Source organism: Takifugu flavidus, chromosome 19 (genome assembly GCF_003711565.1).
Source record: "Takifugu flavidus isolate HTHZ2018 chromosome 19, ASM371156v2, whole genome shotgun sequence".
NCBI lineage: Eukaryota > Metazoa > Chordata > Actinopteri > Tetraodontiformes > Tetraodontidae > Takifugu > Takifugu flavidus.
In genome coordinates, this window is record NC_079538.1 from 12,313,013 (window position 1) to 12,330,144 (window position 17,132).

Sequence of the window (17,132 nt, forward strand, 5' to 3'; positions counted from 1 at the left end):
GTCAGACACCAAAGCCTGTCGACGAGCAATAAAGACAGACACGGTTGTGACTCGAGTTTATTACTTTTAATCAATTCAGCTAGCTACAAAATGTCCACCACTTCACACACTAACAGGATACAGAGAGGGAGTCTTTAATGTTACATGCGCTGAGGACGTCAATCTCACGGTCGGACCTATCGCGTCATCCAGGTTTGGGTTCAAATCACCGAACTCTACTCGACATTTTGGCGATTTTGGTGTGCATAGCTCTAAAGTACAGAAGCAACCAAAGAAACAAACAAAACCCCCTTTTTTTGTGTTTGTTTCGTTACGATATTCGGAACCAGTAACAAACCACACAGGGAGAATAAACTTACAGGTACAGTCTTCTTATAAAAGTAAGATCTCTCAGAAATACGCGTCTTTGCTTTACATTGCAAACGTTTATTTATATTTATTTTTGTTTTCCAGAGCATCCAAAACCTATGTTACAGAACACAACCACACCTCGCCTCTCAGCACAGTCGACGTCTTCATCACTGAGCTGCGGAATCGTTTAGAAAACAGGTCGTGTGTCATTTTTTTTGTCTGTTTTTTCTTTTTTGCAATACAACCCCCGCGTCCTGGTTTTTCTCGTCGCCTTCATCTCACGTTTTTTGATCCCCCTTTTTGCTTTATTTTACAACGAGATGGTCACAGTCGGTAAATATCGAGACAGAAAGAGTGGCACTATTGCAAACTTGCGGGAGTACGGAACCACCGACGGCGTCCTAATACTGAGCATGCGCTTGGTCGTCTGCTGGCCATCGTGTTGTCTTGTTTTCTTTCTTCTTTTTTTTTTAGATATATTTTTCAGACAGGTTTTATTTAGAAGACTAAAATCTACCATCGGTCATGCAGAAAACACACAGTTCACGTCACTGGGAATGCAATGTCTAACACGGCTACAGAGTCTAGTTGCACATCGTCTAAAACAGTAACTCAGTATGAGCAATGGGGGGGGGGGGGGCGCATCCACGACGGACCGAACCCGGGATTGTAAGTGCTCTTGGCCTGTGGCCGCCACCGTTAGCTTGCTGTCGTGACAACACTGAAATAAGGAGCGCGGCGTTAGCCTAAATGGGATGAGGGCGTTACCAAGACGATACCGAAGGCCAAAAGAACAAAAAGAGCTTGTAGAGCATTCCTAGTATATGCTAGCCATCCAGAGCGTATAGATTTATATGTGGTATAGAATAATATATGATATATCTGATAAAAAGAATAAAAACTTCACAGGTGAGTTAGAGAGCCATCGAGTCAGCACTATATACAACCTTTGGAAAGAATGAACGACGGGGGTAAGAAATCATCGTTACGAGGACGATCATCTTGAAAAAGCTCGACAGACGACACAGAACAACATTTACATCGGGGGAGGGGGCGATATGTGCATGTGTGCAAACCTAGAAGGTCAATACCATGATGAAAGCGTATCGGCGCCTGTCGGCGTGCGGCGACGCGGCGCCCACGCTGAGCAGGGGGCGGGGGGCGGGGCAGGGGGCGGGGCTTAGCCGCTGCCCAGCATCTTTGTGGCGCGCTGGTTGGCCTCGTCGATCCTGGTCTTGTTGGAATCGGCCTGAGGGAAGAAGCAAAAGCGTGAATTTTCGGAGAAGGTCGGAGGCGGAGCGAACCTGGAGCGGCGGCGCACCTTCTCCATGATCCTGTCGATCTGGCGGTTCTGGGTGTCGATCTCGTTGCCCATGTCCAGGGCCATGTGGCGCAGGTTGCCGATGATGCCGCCCACCTGCTCCAGGTTCTCGTCCATCTCGTTTTCCCGGGCGTCGTCCGTTACCCTGCAGACGGGAAGACGCTCGCTACTCTGTCACCGCCTCTATGAAAGTTCTGGACGGTTCTCCTCCGCCAGAACCTTCTGGCCACAGAGGACGGGTCGTACCTGCGGATGAAGCCTCCGCTAATGGCCATCTGTTCACGCTCGTCCACCACGCGGGCGGGCTGGCTGGCCACCACCCCGTCCTGGTTGTTCCCCCAGGCCTTGCTGGCTCCGCTCTTCATCCTGGCGGTGACGGAGGAGGAGGAGGAGGAGGAGGAGTTACCAAACGGCCCGATGAGACGGTTCCTCCTGAACCCGAACCAGGCTGATCCACCAGATCTACCGTCAGGCGTGATCAGCTGACACAAAGATGCTGCTTCATGCATCGGGACGTTTGGTCAGGCAGAGCACAGCAGGTGTGGACCGGGTCTGTTACAGGCTGGTTCTGGTTCTGAGCTGATGTTATACGTCACATATAACATAAACAACGCATGCAGTTGAGAACTTCAACGCGTCTCCACCTCAAAGGAGGAAACAGAATCAGCTTGTGGACCTTGACGTCCCCCCAGACCCACATTGAAAAGGTCCCGTGTGACAGGGAACAGAAGCTCTGAGCCACAGACGGACGGACGGACGGACACGGAACAGGACGCCACATCGCAGAGAGGACGACGAGCAACGAGAACAAAGCGCCAAAACCACAGAAGAAGCCACAGGAAACTGGAGAGAGTCAACAGAGAACGTTCCCAGCTGGACTCTGCCCCCTCCCCCGTCGCTCTGGAACACGGGTTCTTCCAGGTTCTGATCCGCTGAGGTTCCGCTAACACAGCGAGCGCCGGAACCTCAGCCGAGGATGTGTTCTGGACCACGGCAAAACCAGAGGAAGCCGGTTTGGATCCAGTTTGGGCTTTTTTTTTCACTGTTTCGTGTTGTGGAATGTTGTCCTGGTTCTGGTTCTGCTAACGTCAGTGATGAAGAACCTTCTAGATTCTTCACTCAGGACCAGCCAGAGCCTCTTTCTCTGGTGCATTTCCCTTCTCTAACCCTGGACCTGAAAGGAGCAGAACCACCACTGCTGTAACAGAACCGGATCGAGGCAGAACACTGGACCCCCCCCCCCCCCCCCCCCCCCCATGAGGCCTCAGACTGGATCTAGTCCCCCTCTCTAACCTGAACAAAGATGATCTGATTTGATCTGGGCAGCGTCTTGGATCCTGGGGCAAAACCGAACCCCTTCTATGGAGTGTGTTGCCATGGCGACCGAGATGCGGCGTCCAAAAACCAGGAGTCGCAGACTCTGATCCAAAGTCGGGAGGAACATCCCAGAATAAACACGAGGCTCGTCCGCGTCCGCGTGCACTCAAGGTCCCAGCAGGCGGCTCTCGCACGTGAGCGACTCCTCCCGGGACAGGACGTGATGGACCCGGTGCGGGACAACCCGTTCCACAGCGCGACCCAGTTTCAGGCTCCCAGAACGGATCTCGGACTCGGATCGCTCCTGTTTGTCTCCTCGCGCTTGAACGCACCGTGATGCGTTCACTGTCACCTGACAATGGAATTTTTACGTGAAATCGTTCCGCCAGGAACAAGGCGAGCGCCGCGAGTAAAAGATATAAGAAACGTTGTTTTTAAACTCGAAAGTCTGACTTTAAACTGGAAAAATGGAGGCTTTTCTGTAAGGAGGATGGGATTGGAGACACGGAATTCTTAGCTCGGCCCTTTGGAATTCTGGAAAAACTAAACCCTCGTGAAAAAGTCAGAATTTTGAGTTTAAATGTATATGTTTTACACGTGGCTCCGGTCTTATTCTGCGCTGAACACCCAGACAGGAAAAGATTTTACCTTCTGGCACCGTTTTGGACCTAAAACGGATTTTTCCTTCCGGATAAGTGCGCTAAATCCCCCCCTCCCCAAACATTTGCTTTTAAAAACATCATCATCAGCATCATTGTTAGTGCTGTCATGCATGCATGAGCATTCCGGGGGGGTCATGCTCGCCGCTCATTCCATGTCGCTCGGAGGTTCTGAGGATGGTGGTGGTGGGGAAACGGAACCTTCCCGATGCCTAAAGAGCGGCGCGGTGGTGGCAGAGGTCATGCAGATGAGGAGAAGTGTCCAACAGTCCTGGACCAGGCTGACTGAAGGCACCTTGGACGCCCAGATTTCCCGCCCGGAACCAACCTGAGGAAGATCTGAGCGCCAGGATGCTTCGGCAGCCGCAGCCCTGCTCTTTTGGTTCAATTTGTAAAACTCCCGCCCCGGCGTTCCCCTTCTAAATGTGTTTGGAGAGTCTGGGGGCACCCGGAGAAGGACACTTGGTGGGGGGAGGCACTTGTGGACGGCTGGGTGGAGCCAACGTGGACGACTGGGCTTTTAAAAAAGCTTATTATGGGGTTTTAACGGGAGTTATGGGGGCTAATGCTAGCTTCTGCAGGAAGATCCCGATCTTTAAGTCCTCCTTTGCTAACATTAGCAAGGACGTCCCTGATAACTACCAAATGTCCTCTCCAAAATTAGCAACCAGCTAACATCTAAATACATAAAATATCTGAAACGATAGTTGAAAGTGACTCCTTTCAATACTTTTGACTGCTTTTTGGGATCGGGAGGGTTAGCTAGCGCACAAGTGGCGTTCTAACGCTGCCTCGAGGGGGAAAACGAACAAGATTAAACCTGAAAGGGAGGAATGATGGCAACAAAATTCTTCCCTGGTGCGTGCGTGTCGGACGGGCAACACGTGGAGACGCGCCGCGGCCTTGTGCGCGCCACGACCCGGATTGTTGTGAATCCCAGTTTGGAGCCGCAGCAGAGCAGACTATTGGCTGGTGGCCATTGTGATGTCACTTCTACCTCCGGTTAAACGCGGATTTGTCGGGAAATTTCACTTTTTGAATGGCAGGCAGGCAGGCAGGCAAGCAGCACCTACTTGTTACATGGACAGGAGCAAAGACCACAGAATTTCCCTAGATCGTTCAAATTCTTTTCTGCATCCTTCATGTCCTTATTGATTTGGTCCATTCCCTCCTCGATGCGCTCCAGTTGCTCTGATTAAACGCAATTTATCCCCCACAGAGCGAAGCACGAGAGGAGAGGAGGAAGAGAGAGAGAGAGAGACAAAGGAGAGAAGACAACAACTTCAGACACTGTGACGAAAGAAAGTCAAAACGTAAAAAGAAAAGAAAAAAAAGAAAAGAAAAGAAAGAAACTGGACGCCACCACAGATGTAAGGAACCTTCGGGGCACGTGGTCAGTACCTACTTGTTACATGGACATATGAAAAGCCCACAGCATTTCCCTAAATCTTTTAAATTTTTCTCGGCTTCCTTCATGTCTTGGTTGATATGGTTCATGCCGTCTTCGACACGATCGAGTTGCTCTGGTCAGGACAGAAGGGACGACAGCAGCGGAATGAATTTCATCGACTGACAGAACAAGGATTTATGATGAGTGTGTGTGCGTGTGCGTGTGTGTGTGTGTGTGTGTGTGTGTGTGTGCGTGTGCGTGTCGGGCTCAGAGATCCAGAGAGAGACAAGTCGGTTTGGAGGGATGAAATACAATTACACTTGGCTAATGTTAGCTTAGCGAGAGCTAGGCTTGGATGGACCCTTATCAGCCGCCCATTGAATTAAGTGTGACGGAGACTTTCTGAAGCCTTCTTGCATCTTTCTGCACAGTTCTGCCCCCTTTAGGTGAAAACGGGGACAACACAGCAATTGCTGGTGTTAAATGAATGCTTAATTCCTCTGGAATTCTGGCCTTTAGTTCTTTTAGCACGCTGTCCGTCCGGACACTAAAGCCGGGTCCTTGCTATCATTTTATTAGCATTAGCTCAGTGTGCTAGGCATCAGTAATGGGGTAAAAACCACGGGGTAAACATGGAGTAGTTTCCCGTCCTCAGGTGGAGGTGAAACTGAACATTAGCATCACTATTTAAATGAACTCAGGCAACTTGGTAGCTATTAGCTTAGCATTCATATCAGAAGCTTAATCATCTGTGTATTTCTACTGAATCTGATGATTTTGGGCACAGCCAGGCTTCCTTATTTATCCAGTCAGGCTCACTTTTTCATTATTATTCTGTTATTCTCTGAATTTTCATTGATTGGTAAATGAATGCTTCTGTTGGGCTAAAAGCGCTAGCGATGAATGAATGTTTAAATCACACATTTGGAAGTGAATCGTAAGCACAGTTGTATTTTCATGAGTCTGGGGTCTTTGTGTCATGCTGAGGTTGGGCGGTGGGTCGGTGACGGCTCCACAGAGAATTTTCCATCCATGACTGCAGAGTGAGAAAAGGTGACGCACAGTTAAATATGGAGCAGTTTGACCTCCAGCTTTGCAGAATCCCCGGTTGTCTGCAGAGACAGTCAGGAAATAAAAGCTTTTCAACCCGCAACAAATCAAGCCGCGTCAATAACAGGAGGTCAGAGGTCAGCAGAGCTGTGCTGGGGTGGGAATGTTGGGTCCCCGGCTGGTCACGGAGGCTTCGCATGAATGAGGCTCTTTACAACCAGGGATTCTACAAAGAGCACGTGAGGCTGGAAGAGAAGCGTCGTTGCTGCGGCTAATCTGGCGTTAGCAAAGGCACTGGAAGTGAATCGAAGGTTAGCGAGTCTTCATCTGGTCTCTGCTCAGTCCCAGATGTCACTCGGCTCCGCGGCTGCCGGAGGGAAAAACAAGGTTCCCCGCCGAGACCGTCAACAATTAATAATTCATGGGCCTCGTTTTTTGGTGCTGCTGTCGCCTGAGTCACAACAGTCCTGCGATGTTATTGTTTTATTCTCATAGCGAAAACACAAATACAAACCAAGAAAGGAAAAAAATGCTAATAGAATTAAAACAAAAGCCAAATTTAAACAACAAGAATCTGTTGACATGACTGTGAATAAAAAGCTGCCCTTGTGCTGTTATTTTTAATATTTTAAACAGTGCTGTACGTTCCTTTGGGAGATGCTAATTTCCCTAATGGACACCCCCTAAAGGGATCAATAAAGTACTCTGATTCTGATTCTGATTGGCCTGTAAACTGTTAATTAACATGTAATTACACACTCACCTCCCTGTTCGTCCAGCATGACCAGAGTCCTGATGCCGGCATCTTTGCTCTACTCACACAGACGGCGGAAAAGAAGCAAAGATAAACGAGACAGACGTCAGAAAGGACACGCAAGCTAGCACATAGCACCTGTTTTAGTCTGGTCTTTTATTGCTTTGATGTTTTCTTGACCAAAGAGAAATATCTGGATGGTTTTTTTTAATGCTAAGCTAATATATCTGCCAGCAAAGACAACGTTTTCACTGTAGTGTGGTGGAATTTTACGTCTAACATTAGCAGATGAGGAAACCTTCCTGGACTAGCATGGATGCAAACGACTCCTGCGAGGCTAACGACAACCACCACGTATGGACGGTTCCGCCGCTCTTCTGTGAACCATCCGGATGCTAACATGATTAGTCGGCTGGCTGTGGAGGCGGAGTGACACGTTCTCTTGTGCATCTCACAGCTTCGGTAGACATTAGATCCCGGAGCGTCGGGAATCGTGGCCCCTCCCCCCTCCTACAATTGAAAAACGCTGGTGGTTTACGATGTGTTTTCTTACCTCTTCCACCAGCTGCAGCATACGGCGAGTGCTCTCCAGCGACTGCAGAGAGAGAGAGAACCGTTAATCTCTGGCGTGTTAGGTCAGCCGATGGCCGATCACACTCACAAGCGATCAATATCTCGTGTTCATCGATCATCCGCGCTCTGACCTGCTGACCGATTTGCGACGTTCTCCTCAATGAAATTCTTATGACTTCCTGCCATCTTGCTCACATACCAGCTCCCCTTTGGCCCCGCCCACCTCATTTCCCCCCCAGGCTATTCCGCCGATCCCGCTGGGATCCGGGCTGATCCCAGAGCAGCGCTCAGACTCCCGTCGGATCTGTGAGCCAGCGTCAGAGGCAAAAACTCGGATTCTGATGCCGCCATTTTGTGCCTGGCCTGGCGTGTTTCACTGCTCTGTGTGTGTGTGTGTGTGTTTAATATTCTGCTCAGCTGTGCCAGTGTGAGTCACATGTGGGGGGGGGGGTTGTGGGCTGATCTGCTCTGGCTTGCGTTGCTTCTCACTCCAGCAGGAACCCACAGACCACAGGCAGCGCGGCGTTAGATACTGGGCGAGCGGCGGCGGTTCTGAGCTCGACCGGCTCATACTCACCACACGCTGACTCACATATAAACACCACCGAAGCGTTAGCATCAATCAAAACTGCTACCTAAGGTCAAAGGTCAAGGTCACCGCCACATGACTCGACATCGGCGGCTAAGCTAACGCCTGCTAGCTCATCGCTCTCACCTCGTCGGCCAGCTGGTCGGCTCGTTGCTGCATGTCCGACAGCTCATTGCGCATGTCCGCGTCATCTGCCATTGCTGCTAGATGTGGGGGGTGGAGAGGGTCTCCAGCAGGCGAGAGAAGATCCTAGTGGGAACGTCGGGAGAGCTGGAAGAGGAGAGGAAGACACCTGAGTCCACAGACAGCTTCAAGGCAGCAGCGCTAGGCTGAAACGGCGTTCTCGCCGCATCAAACAAATGAGAACAAAAACAGCAGAGTCGGACCAACAGACGCTTCACCTGAACGTCAAGGGGGTTATTAGAGATTAGAGCCGGATCAGAATTCCTGTTCATGTTGCGGTTGAAGCACATCCATCATGCAGCCGCCGGCCTGTCAAGATGCCCTTGAGCAAGGTGATACACTCACGCTTCGGGAGCCAGATGAAGCCACAGGTTCCCATCTAAAACACGTCCTATTCCAGATTACGGATCACAACATGCAGACTGAGATTTAGAATCTGTCAGACGTTAAAGGAGCAGACGGGGATTTGGGGGGATTATTAGCCTCGTGGCTGCTAGCCCAGTTCACAGGTTTGAAGCCGCTCATCTTCTGTCAGACGAGTTAGCCAACATCACTGGATGCGGCTGCAGCACACCAGCACAGATTAGCATCCGAATTAAAGCGTCTAAATCGCTTCGTAAACATAAAGCGCTAATCCAGGAGCAACGAGAGGCTTTAGGGCCGAAGGTAAGAGTAATGATGGACGCTAACATCACAAAAAGTTGTCTTCTCTACATTGACGCTCGTACATCTCAGAGCATTAGCTTCTTTGGCGACACAGGTAGTACGATTCAGGTATCGGTGTGGACCATGTTGGCTTATTGCCACAGAAACTCCCCCGAACCCTCAAATATGTCATCAATAAGCAGCTACATCATTTATCATCAGACAACCACAGCCATCTCAGTTTTGCTACTACAGCTGAGTGCTAATGCTAGGAGGCGATGCAGAAATCGTAGCTGAGTTGAAGGAGCAAGCTGGTAAAAGTCGTGGTAGGGCCGAGGCTAACCAGTTAGCAACCCGTAGACAGCTAACTCAGCTGCCATTTTTCTTCTAAATCAACCTTCTTCGATAAGATTAAAGTGTTTAATGTCGACTTGAATTGTTGAAAACAAAAAAAATAAAAATCTACTTGAACAAAGTCGTGTTTGAAATTCTTGTGGTTGATGTCAACGATGCGGGACAGATGGCGCCGTCCCCACCTGGACATGCGTCAAGCCTCCAGCTGTTCCCGCTGCCTCACCCACGCGGACAGAAAAGTCCCCCGGTGCAGGTTTACTGTCCCCGTTTACGCCATCTCGCCGCCCCGTCCGCCACCGCGACAGCGTCGGCCATCTTGGGTTACATAAACTAGAGGCTGCAGTTCTTTCGTGAGTCGTGTCGGATCTTTACGGAGACTCGCTGAAGCAAAAGAGGACGACTGAGTTCCACACAAAAAGGCGACGCTAGCGCCTGGAACCCGCATCAACAACAGCTAACGGGGGAACTGGCTGGATCACTAGCTCGTCTTTATGGTCGGAGCATGTTTACGTTTAATTTAGGAAGGTCACCATGGAAACCTGGATCCAAAACACACACGGAGGTCAGGTGTCCATCTTGGGGTTAGCCTGTTGCTAACATGTTATCAGGGTTTATGGAAACAGGAAATGGTCAACAGGTTCAGCTTTAGCGTCTCCGAGTTACATCGAGAGTCCTCATAAAGTCAGGAAAGCTCTAATGCAAACACACACACGTACACACACACACACACACACACACACACTTCATTACACGTGCGTTGACTGAGGCACAGCGAGACGCGCTGATTACCGATATGATTAAATTTACAGCACGACAGAGATTTATGGCGTGGAGTAAAGTGGCGTGATCTAAATCCAACATCCTTCTTACTCGCTCAGCCTTCCATCGTCATGGAAACAGAAGGGGAAGTTAAGAAGACGTTATCATTTACGATCCACGAGGGTTCTCCCTGCAGGAGGTCACATCTACAGGTAACTGGATTAGGCTCCTCCCCCTTTTCCTCCTCCAGCTGCGTGTCACTGAAGTCACTTCCTGTCTGCCTTGATCTTGATTGATCCTCAGGTTTTTGTTCTCTTTGTTCTCCTGGATTAAAGCTCTGACACCTCGAGCTGGACGGTAAATAAAGCAGCGGCCAAAGCTCCGCGGATCACGTGGGCGTTTCCCTGGCGACCGCAACGAATCATTTTCGAGGTTTTCGTGTGAAAACAAAGACGCTCAGAGATCGCCGGTGGCGAGGGCCGCCGCCCCGCTGTGACCAGTGGGTAGGTGAGGAGGCCGCCTCCTGCGTCACGTATGTAGAGCTCAACACGCCATCGGGATGCTAGCGGGCACGTCAGCGCGCTCATGAGTAAATCACACAGGACGTGTCGTGTCGCCGCCTCTGGCAGAGACGGCGCCGCTGCGAGCCGGAAGCTGCTCTCATTCCGGAGCTAAAATGACGGATCGCGTCATCGATCGGGAGGCGCTCGCTTGGTATCACAGTCACGTAGCTTCTCTGTTACAGTTCGCTCGCTCTCCCAGGTCACGCGGTGCCCTGCACGTGCGCGCTCCTGAGAAGCACCGCACGGTTCACGTGCCATCGTGGGGGGTGGGGACAGGAAGGAGGAGCTGGGAGCTCGTGAGGAAGCGGTTTGGCTTGTTCAGGTGTCAGAATCGGCCACAAGGTGGCGTCTTTTTCACGCTATCGTTAGCCTTCACGCTGGACAACAGGCTAAACCATCTGCTGGCGTCACAGATGACGGTTTAGGTGCTGCGGGGTCGTGGTCACATGACGTTTCACGTGGGACAGGTCAACGCCGCCGAGTCAACGCCGGGTTACGATGCCCTGAAGGCGGAGCCGGCGACACACGGCGGCTCGCCACATCGGATGGAATCTGAGGCAGAACCCAGACGGAGAAAGTTCTGATCAAACTGCTGCATTCAAATTTAAAAAATAGCTGAGTCGTGGTCGTTCCGCGTGCCAACAAGTGAAATATCACGACTACGATGAAACAAACCACCAGATACTCAGATGGAGCCCTTCAGCATCGCCTCCCAGGAGCTGGGAACCCTCCAGGCTCCGCCCACGCCTCAAGAAATCTAGAAGGAAAAACCCACGAATGCCACATGAAACCCTCCACGCCATCTAAATTTAGACCATCGTGCCAGAAAGGTTCCTGCAAAGGTTCCAGGAACTCTGAGGCTGAAGCAGAACCGGCAGCGTCCTGACAGACAGAGGGAAGCTTCACCTGCTCATTTCAGCGCTGGAGCGCACGTGACACGCACGTCTGAGGATGTTTGGAAGTGCGAAGCAGCAGAAAATCTGACAGAATTGAAATGTTCCAGCGTGGTCGGGGACACTGCAGCGGGGCGGCAGCCATTTTGTCTGTTTTTCAGCGTCTCGGCGAGGTCGTCCCCCGAGAGCTGAGGGGGCGGATCCAGGGCTGACGTTCTGGTTCTGGTGGCTCTCAAACTGTAAACGGGTCTCTACATGAGTCCAGGAGCAGAACCCGGCCTCGGCTGAAGAAGTTGTTGTGTCCAAAAGTCATTTTTCAGTTTGGAAATGTAGAATTTGTCCTAATTCTCACTTCTTCCAGTGTTTGTGCTAAGCTAAGCTAAGATAATGGGCCACAGATTTTAACCGGCCGCTTAATCCGCTTCTGCAAATTGTGGCAAGAATTGATTTTATTTTTTTGTTGTATTTTCTATTTAAAGTTATATTTTTATAACATTTGGGACTAAAGCTGTTCCTTACTTGTTCCAGTTGGCTAAACTAAGCTAAGCTAATGGGCCACAGATTTTAACCAGCCGCTTAATCCGCTTTCTGCAAATTGTGGCAAGAATTGATTTTATTTTTTTGTTGTATTTTCTATTTAAAGTTATATTTTTATAACATTTGGGACTAAAGCTGTTCCTTACTTGTTCCAGTTGGCTAAGCTAAGCTACGCTACTGACATGTTGGCGACTAAAAACAAGATCTTTTCAAGATTCGGGTTATGTTTTGTTTCCCTGCTCGTGGTGATTTTATAAGAAAATATCCCATAATCATCACCTGGAAACAGACACAGAGTCTCTTTTTTCTCCTTTTATTCCTTTCTGGGATAAAACCCAGCGTCTAATCTTCCGAGATGATTCTGCCGTGGTGTTTTCAGCTGTTATTCCTTTTGCCGGGCTCCACCACCACCGCTATTGACAGCGCGTGGCGGCGGTGGAGCACCTGAGGCGAGAGGTTGGAGGAACCTCTCAGACGGGAGGACGTCAGAACCGACAACGCTGGAGGCTTCAATCCAGCCGCATCCTCAGACCAACGAGGAGGGGGTCTCTGGGAAAGGCTGTGACTCACGCTTTATCGGAGTGGGGGCTCGTTCTCACAAACCTGACCCCCCCCCCCCCCCGCCCCCCTGCAGTCTAAACGATGCAACAAGCACAACATGAAGCGTCGGAGCCATCGAGACAAGAGACGCTCGGGGCTGAAGCTATAATCTGGTGACGGGAAACATCAATATTATCGCCTCATCTGGGAGGGGAGGGGTTTGGGGGGGGCAGACATTTATGTGCGCACCCCTGTCATATTCGTGTGCAGATTAAACAGGAAGTTCGGACCCTTCCACAGGTAAATTCAGGTGATTCGGTCTCGTGCTGCAGAACATAATCCAGGTCAGAAGATCAATAAACTTCCCTAATCTGCCGCATGGACACGCCTCACGTGACCAGATCACGAAGCCTCCTGCAGAAGATGGAGGTGAGTGCGCAGCAAGATAATCCCGCCGGGGACACACCTGTGCACGTGGCGGGCGTGAAAACGGCTCACTGACAGCGTGGATGAATGAGATGAAGGGTGAGGAAGAGGAGGGGAGGAGGGGAGTGTCATAGTGCGGGTTTCTGCGCCCCCGCCTCAGCCCTCACCTTCAACCCGCCATCGTGTCGATCCCGACAGCTTTTTTTTTAGTCACGCAAACGCGGCAAAGCCACTGCGTATAAAAATAAAGAAAAGGACGCGACGCATTCACGGACCCCCCCCCCCCCCCCCCTTCCTGTTTTTATCGCTGCCCCCCCCCCCACACACACACACACACACACACATCTCCATGGCGCAGTTTACTTCACACATCGCTCCATCATCCAAATCCCTCTTTTAAAATAACGATTCCAGTTTGCGTCACATGGATACAGCGGAATTCTGCGTGTTTCCGCTCCTGTCGCGCCGGAAAACAGCGTTAAATCTCTCCGTGAAATTGCGGGTCAGACGCGACACCTCCCGCACCTCAATGCGGCGCGTCGTGTTCTGGTTCAGCCGCTGTCCGAGGTGCTGATGCAAAAAAAAACAAAAAACGCCCGCATCGATGGGGCGCAGACACGCATTTTAGCGCACCGCAGCCATCCCGCAGCGCTTTTCAGATCTATCGTCAGGGGGGTCACGCACCGCATCCCCCGCTTCCTCCGCCAATTTCCTTTGGATAAAAACGACATTTTTCCGCCAGAAAAGAACAGATCATCGTGCACAAAGTGGCGAGTATCCGCTCCTTCACTGCGCAAGACCCGCAAAGCTCTTATTAAACGCGGTTGAAGGGGCGGGAGGTTGCGTGAGCTCTTACCTGTGGCCGTGGTCGGTGCCCCGCAGTCAGCGTGCCGGGAAAAAAATCAGCGTTTGTCGGCTAAACGTTTGCAGCCTCCGTCCGTATCTGCCCGGGATGCTGCAAAGGCACTGCGCGTCGGCTCCGTCCACCTCTCAGCTTCTTCAATGGGGAGGAGGAAGAGGAGGAGGAGGAGGGGGTGAAAGGGGGGGGGCAGTGCAGCTTCTCGACAAAGATGGCGGACACTTTTGACGTCAGCAGCCGCTTTTAATAGATATCTGCCAGAGAGAAAGAGGGGGTCAAAATGGACAGCTGCACGTGGACATTTATTAATTTTATCTAAGCTGAGGTATGTCGGGATCACGTGGGAGATCCTTAATCACCTTAAATGTGCAGGACAGCCTGGGATTGCTCACATCTTTAAGAACTTGCAGCATTGCCTTCCAGAGTCTCCCAGTATAACCAGTCATTTACTCTCTCTGCCCCAGTATAACCAGTCATTTACCCTCTATGTCCCAGTATAACCAGTCATTTACCCTCTATGTCCCAGTATAACCAGTCATTTACCCTCTCTGTACCAGTATAACCAGGCCATTAACTGTCTCTGTCCCAGTATAACCAGTCATTTACTCTCTCTGTCCCAGTATAACCAGTCATTTACCCTCTCTGTCCCAGTATAACCAGGCATTTACCCCATCTGTCCCAGTATAACCAGGCCATTAACTGTCTCTTTCCCAGTATAACCAGTCATTTACCCTCTCTGTCCCAGTATAACCAGTCATTAACCATCTCTGTCCCAGTATAACCAGTCATTAACCATCTCTGTCCCAGTATAACCAGTAGAAGGCTTTGCTAGCCTTGTCCTCAGTGGTTCTCTCATGATAGCTACGGTTGGCTAGTTAAGCTCTGCTAGGAATGACGACATTGTTTCAGGCTGGTTTTGCAGCTCTGTCACACTCATGTTTACACGATGGTGAGGTGAGTGTGACACACCTGTACCGTCCCTCTGTCACACTCATGGTTACACGATGGTGACGTGAGTGTGACACACCTGTACCGTCCCTCTGTCACACTCATGTTTACACGATGGTGACGTGAGTGTGACACACCTGTACCGTCCCTCTGGCGCACTCATGGTTTAAATCCTGGACGCACGGTTTACAACCAACTTCCGATCAATTATAGACAAACTGTCAGACTGATTGATGTTTTCTCAGCACTTCCCTGCTGAACGGTCCACAACGACAGCGGTAGTGTGGGAATGCTGCCCCCCCCCCACCCCCCCCCGCCTGGCACGGTAACAAATCTGTGTTCAGCAGCTCTGAAGTGGACCTGTCTGCTAAATTAATGATAATGATAACCGTGCATGAAAAATCCATTTGTAGAGGAGAGCCAGAGGAGAAGAATGGGGGGGGGGGGGGCTGAAATCAATCTACAGGTCTTCTGTCTGTTTGATCAGTATTACAGCACTATGATGAGGCTAATCAGGACTAGCTGGAGGTGAATCACACTGGTTTTGTCTGAATGCAGAAGAGTAATTGGACTTGATCAAACGAGTGTTGGAAACTGCGGCTCGCGGCCCAAAAAGGGTCTTCAAGTCCATTTTAGGGGTCCTAAATGATTCATAATGAGAGTGTTTAGATGAACTTCATGAATCAACGAATGAAGATCAGTCACAACTTTGGATGCCGGGATTATCTTCCCGTAGCGAACAGTTGGACCAGTGATGTGGTGGTTAGCATCGCCCGTGACTGTTACATTTGTGCTGAGGTCGCAGCTCCCGGTCCAGCGTGGAGGCCTCAGAGAGACCTTAGCTCTGGTGCACGTAGCCGCAGAAACAAGCGCGTGTAGTTCAAAGCAGCAGTGACACAGCAAAAAAACAAGATTTCGTTGATCAGTATTGTTCCGTTTTTTTGGCCTCAGAGAGGTTATCGCTGCTAAATGCTAGAAACGTCTCTTATCTGGCACGTTTCTGACCTCCAGGGAACAGCTGTTGACAGTAAACATCAGCTCTTTTATGCAGAACGGATAGAGAGAAGGATGGAGAGAACAAAGCGTTTCTTCACTTTCCTTCTTTGATCCATTAGAGCGAGCAGCATTTTTCACAGGGATTAAAGAGAATAACTAACTTTTCAGAAACCTCGAGCGCTCCTCGTCTCCCGGTCAAAGAGCTAAATGCTGCGAGCGGAAGAGAAGATTAGCCACAGGATTATCGCCTATGGCTGACAGGCACAAAACTCTGATTGCTAATTAAACTTCATCAGAAGGTGAGAGGGGCGGAGCTAAGATAAAAACAAACAGGCTCCACAACCTGAAAATAGGGTGAGCTGCTAAAGGGTGAAATCACCTGATGGACAGAAGAGAAGAGGAGAGAAGGAGGGCAGGATGGGAGAGGAGGACAGCCTGGATCGGTGTGGGGGAGGTGCAGCAGCCCCGCTGTGACTCAGCACTAAAATCTGCCTTCCACAAATATCGTCCTGAGTCACTGTAGCTAACACGCTAACGGAGCTGTGTGAACGCACCCCGAGTGGAGACATTTTTGGGGAAAATAAGCCCCTCCCACTGCACAAAGCACTAAAGACTCCATCAACTTCAACAAACTCCGTCAATAAGATCATCTGCGTCTCCTGATCGGCCACACGCAGAGATGCTCATGAAGCTACGCTGCACGTTATTAGCATCACTTCAGGTCCAGCTGGGCCCCTGTCCTGGACTGGTCTGGACCCTCCACCAGGCATGTCAAACTCAGTCCTCAAGGGCCACGATCCTGCCGGGTTTTCTATCCCACTGAATGCATTTTCAGCCTGGTAGGACAGAAAACCCGGCAGGATCGTGGCCCTCGAGGACTGAGTTTGACACATGTGCTCCAGACCCAGACTTGTTCTGAGCTCGTTCATGTCAGACTCTGATCCTCTGGACCAACAGAGACATGGATGAAGGACAGCCTGCAGTGTCTCTCAGCCCACTCGGGCAGTGATTTTCCATCAGATAATTGAGGTATTGATAAGCCGGGAGTGGGTGGTGACATTGATAAGTGTGGAAGTGAAGTCGACCAGCAGCTCCAGCATTCCCTGGCCTCCGCTTTCCCTCCTTTTCTCTTCCCTTTGCTTTATTCACTATTTTCTTTCTGGTTGTTTACCCCCCTCCCCTTTCCCCCGAGAGCTCAGGCCAAATTTAGACGCCGTAGAGGAGAGCAGCTCTTAAAACACCGATGGAGGCAACATAAAGTTATGCAACTCAGCAAACATTCAAACAATAGAGGAACGAGAAAGAAGCTCGGCGAGGTCTCGACGGCGAGAGGAGGCGGCGCCACACGCCACACGCAACACGCTGCGATATAGCAACAGCAATGGCGGTCGGATCAGAAGGAAACAAACAGGCGCTGGGAGGATG

The 17,132-nt window shown here is 50.6% G+C and overlaps 1 protein-coding gene across 2 annotated transcripts; it reads right to left on the minus strand.

Annotated features, from left to right (window-relative positions):
• Window positions 1-51: 51 nt before the first annotated feature.
• Window positions 52-13,921, minus strand: snap25a (synaptosome associated protein 25a). Of its 2 annotated transcripts, none has more exons than XM_057017679.1 (8): window positions 13,761-13,921; window positions 8,131-8,274; window positions 7,396-7,437; window positions 6,852-6,900; window positions 4,722-4,839; window positions 1,919-2,038; window positions 1,673-1,817; window positions 52-1,600 (listed from the first exon to the last, which is right to left on the minus strand). In XM_057017679.1, the coding sequence occupies exons 2-8, from the start codon at window positions 8,200-8,202 to the stop codon at window positions 1,532-1,534; spliced, it is 615 nt and encodes a 204-aa protein (XP_056873659.1). In that variant the 5' UTR covers window positions 8,203-8,274; window positions 13,761-13,921; the 3' UTR covers window positions 52-1,531. The 2 variants fall into 2 exon arrangements, with proteins under 2 accessions (XP_056873659.1, XP_056873660.1); XM_057017680.1 differs by lacking the exon at window positions 4,722-4,839 and adding an exon at window positions 5,054-5,171.
• Between the last annotated feature and the right edge of the window lie 3,211 nt (window positions 13,922-17,132).

Bases quoted from the DNA above. Each gene is read 5' to 3' on its own strand.
- snap25a (XM_057017679.1), bottom strand. From the start codon at position 8,202: ATGGCAGATGACGCGGACATGCGCAATGAGCTGTCGGACATGCAGCAA. The intron at 4,840-6,851 runs GTGAGTGTGTAA...GCGTTTAATCAG, and splicing joins CATGCTGGACGAACAGGGAG to AGCAACTGGAGCGCATCGAG. The intron at 2,039-4,721 runs GTAGGTGCTGCT...CGTCACCGCCAG, and splicing joins TGCTCCTGTCCATGTAACAA to GATGAAGAGCGGAGCCAGCA.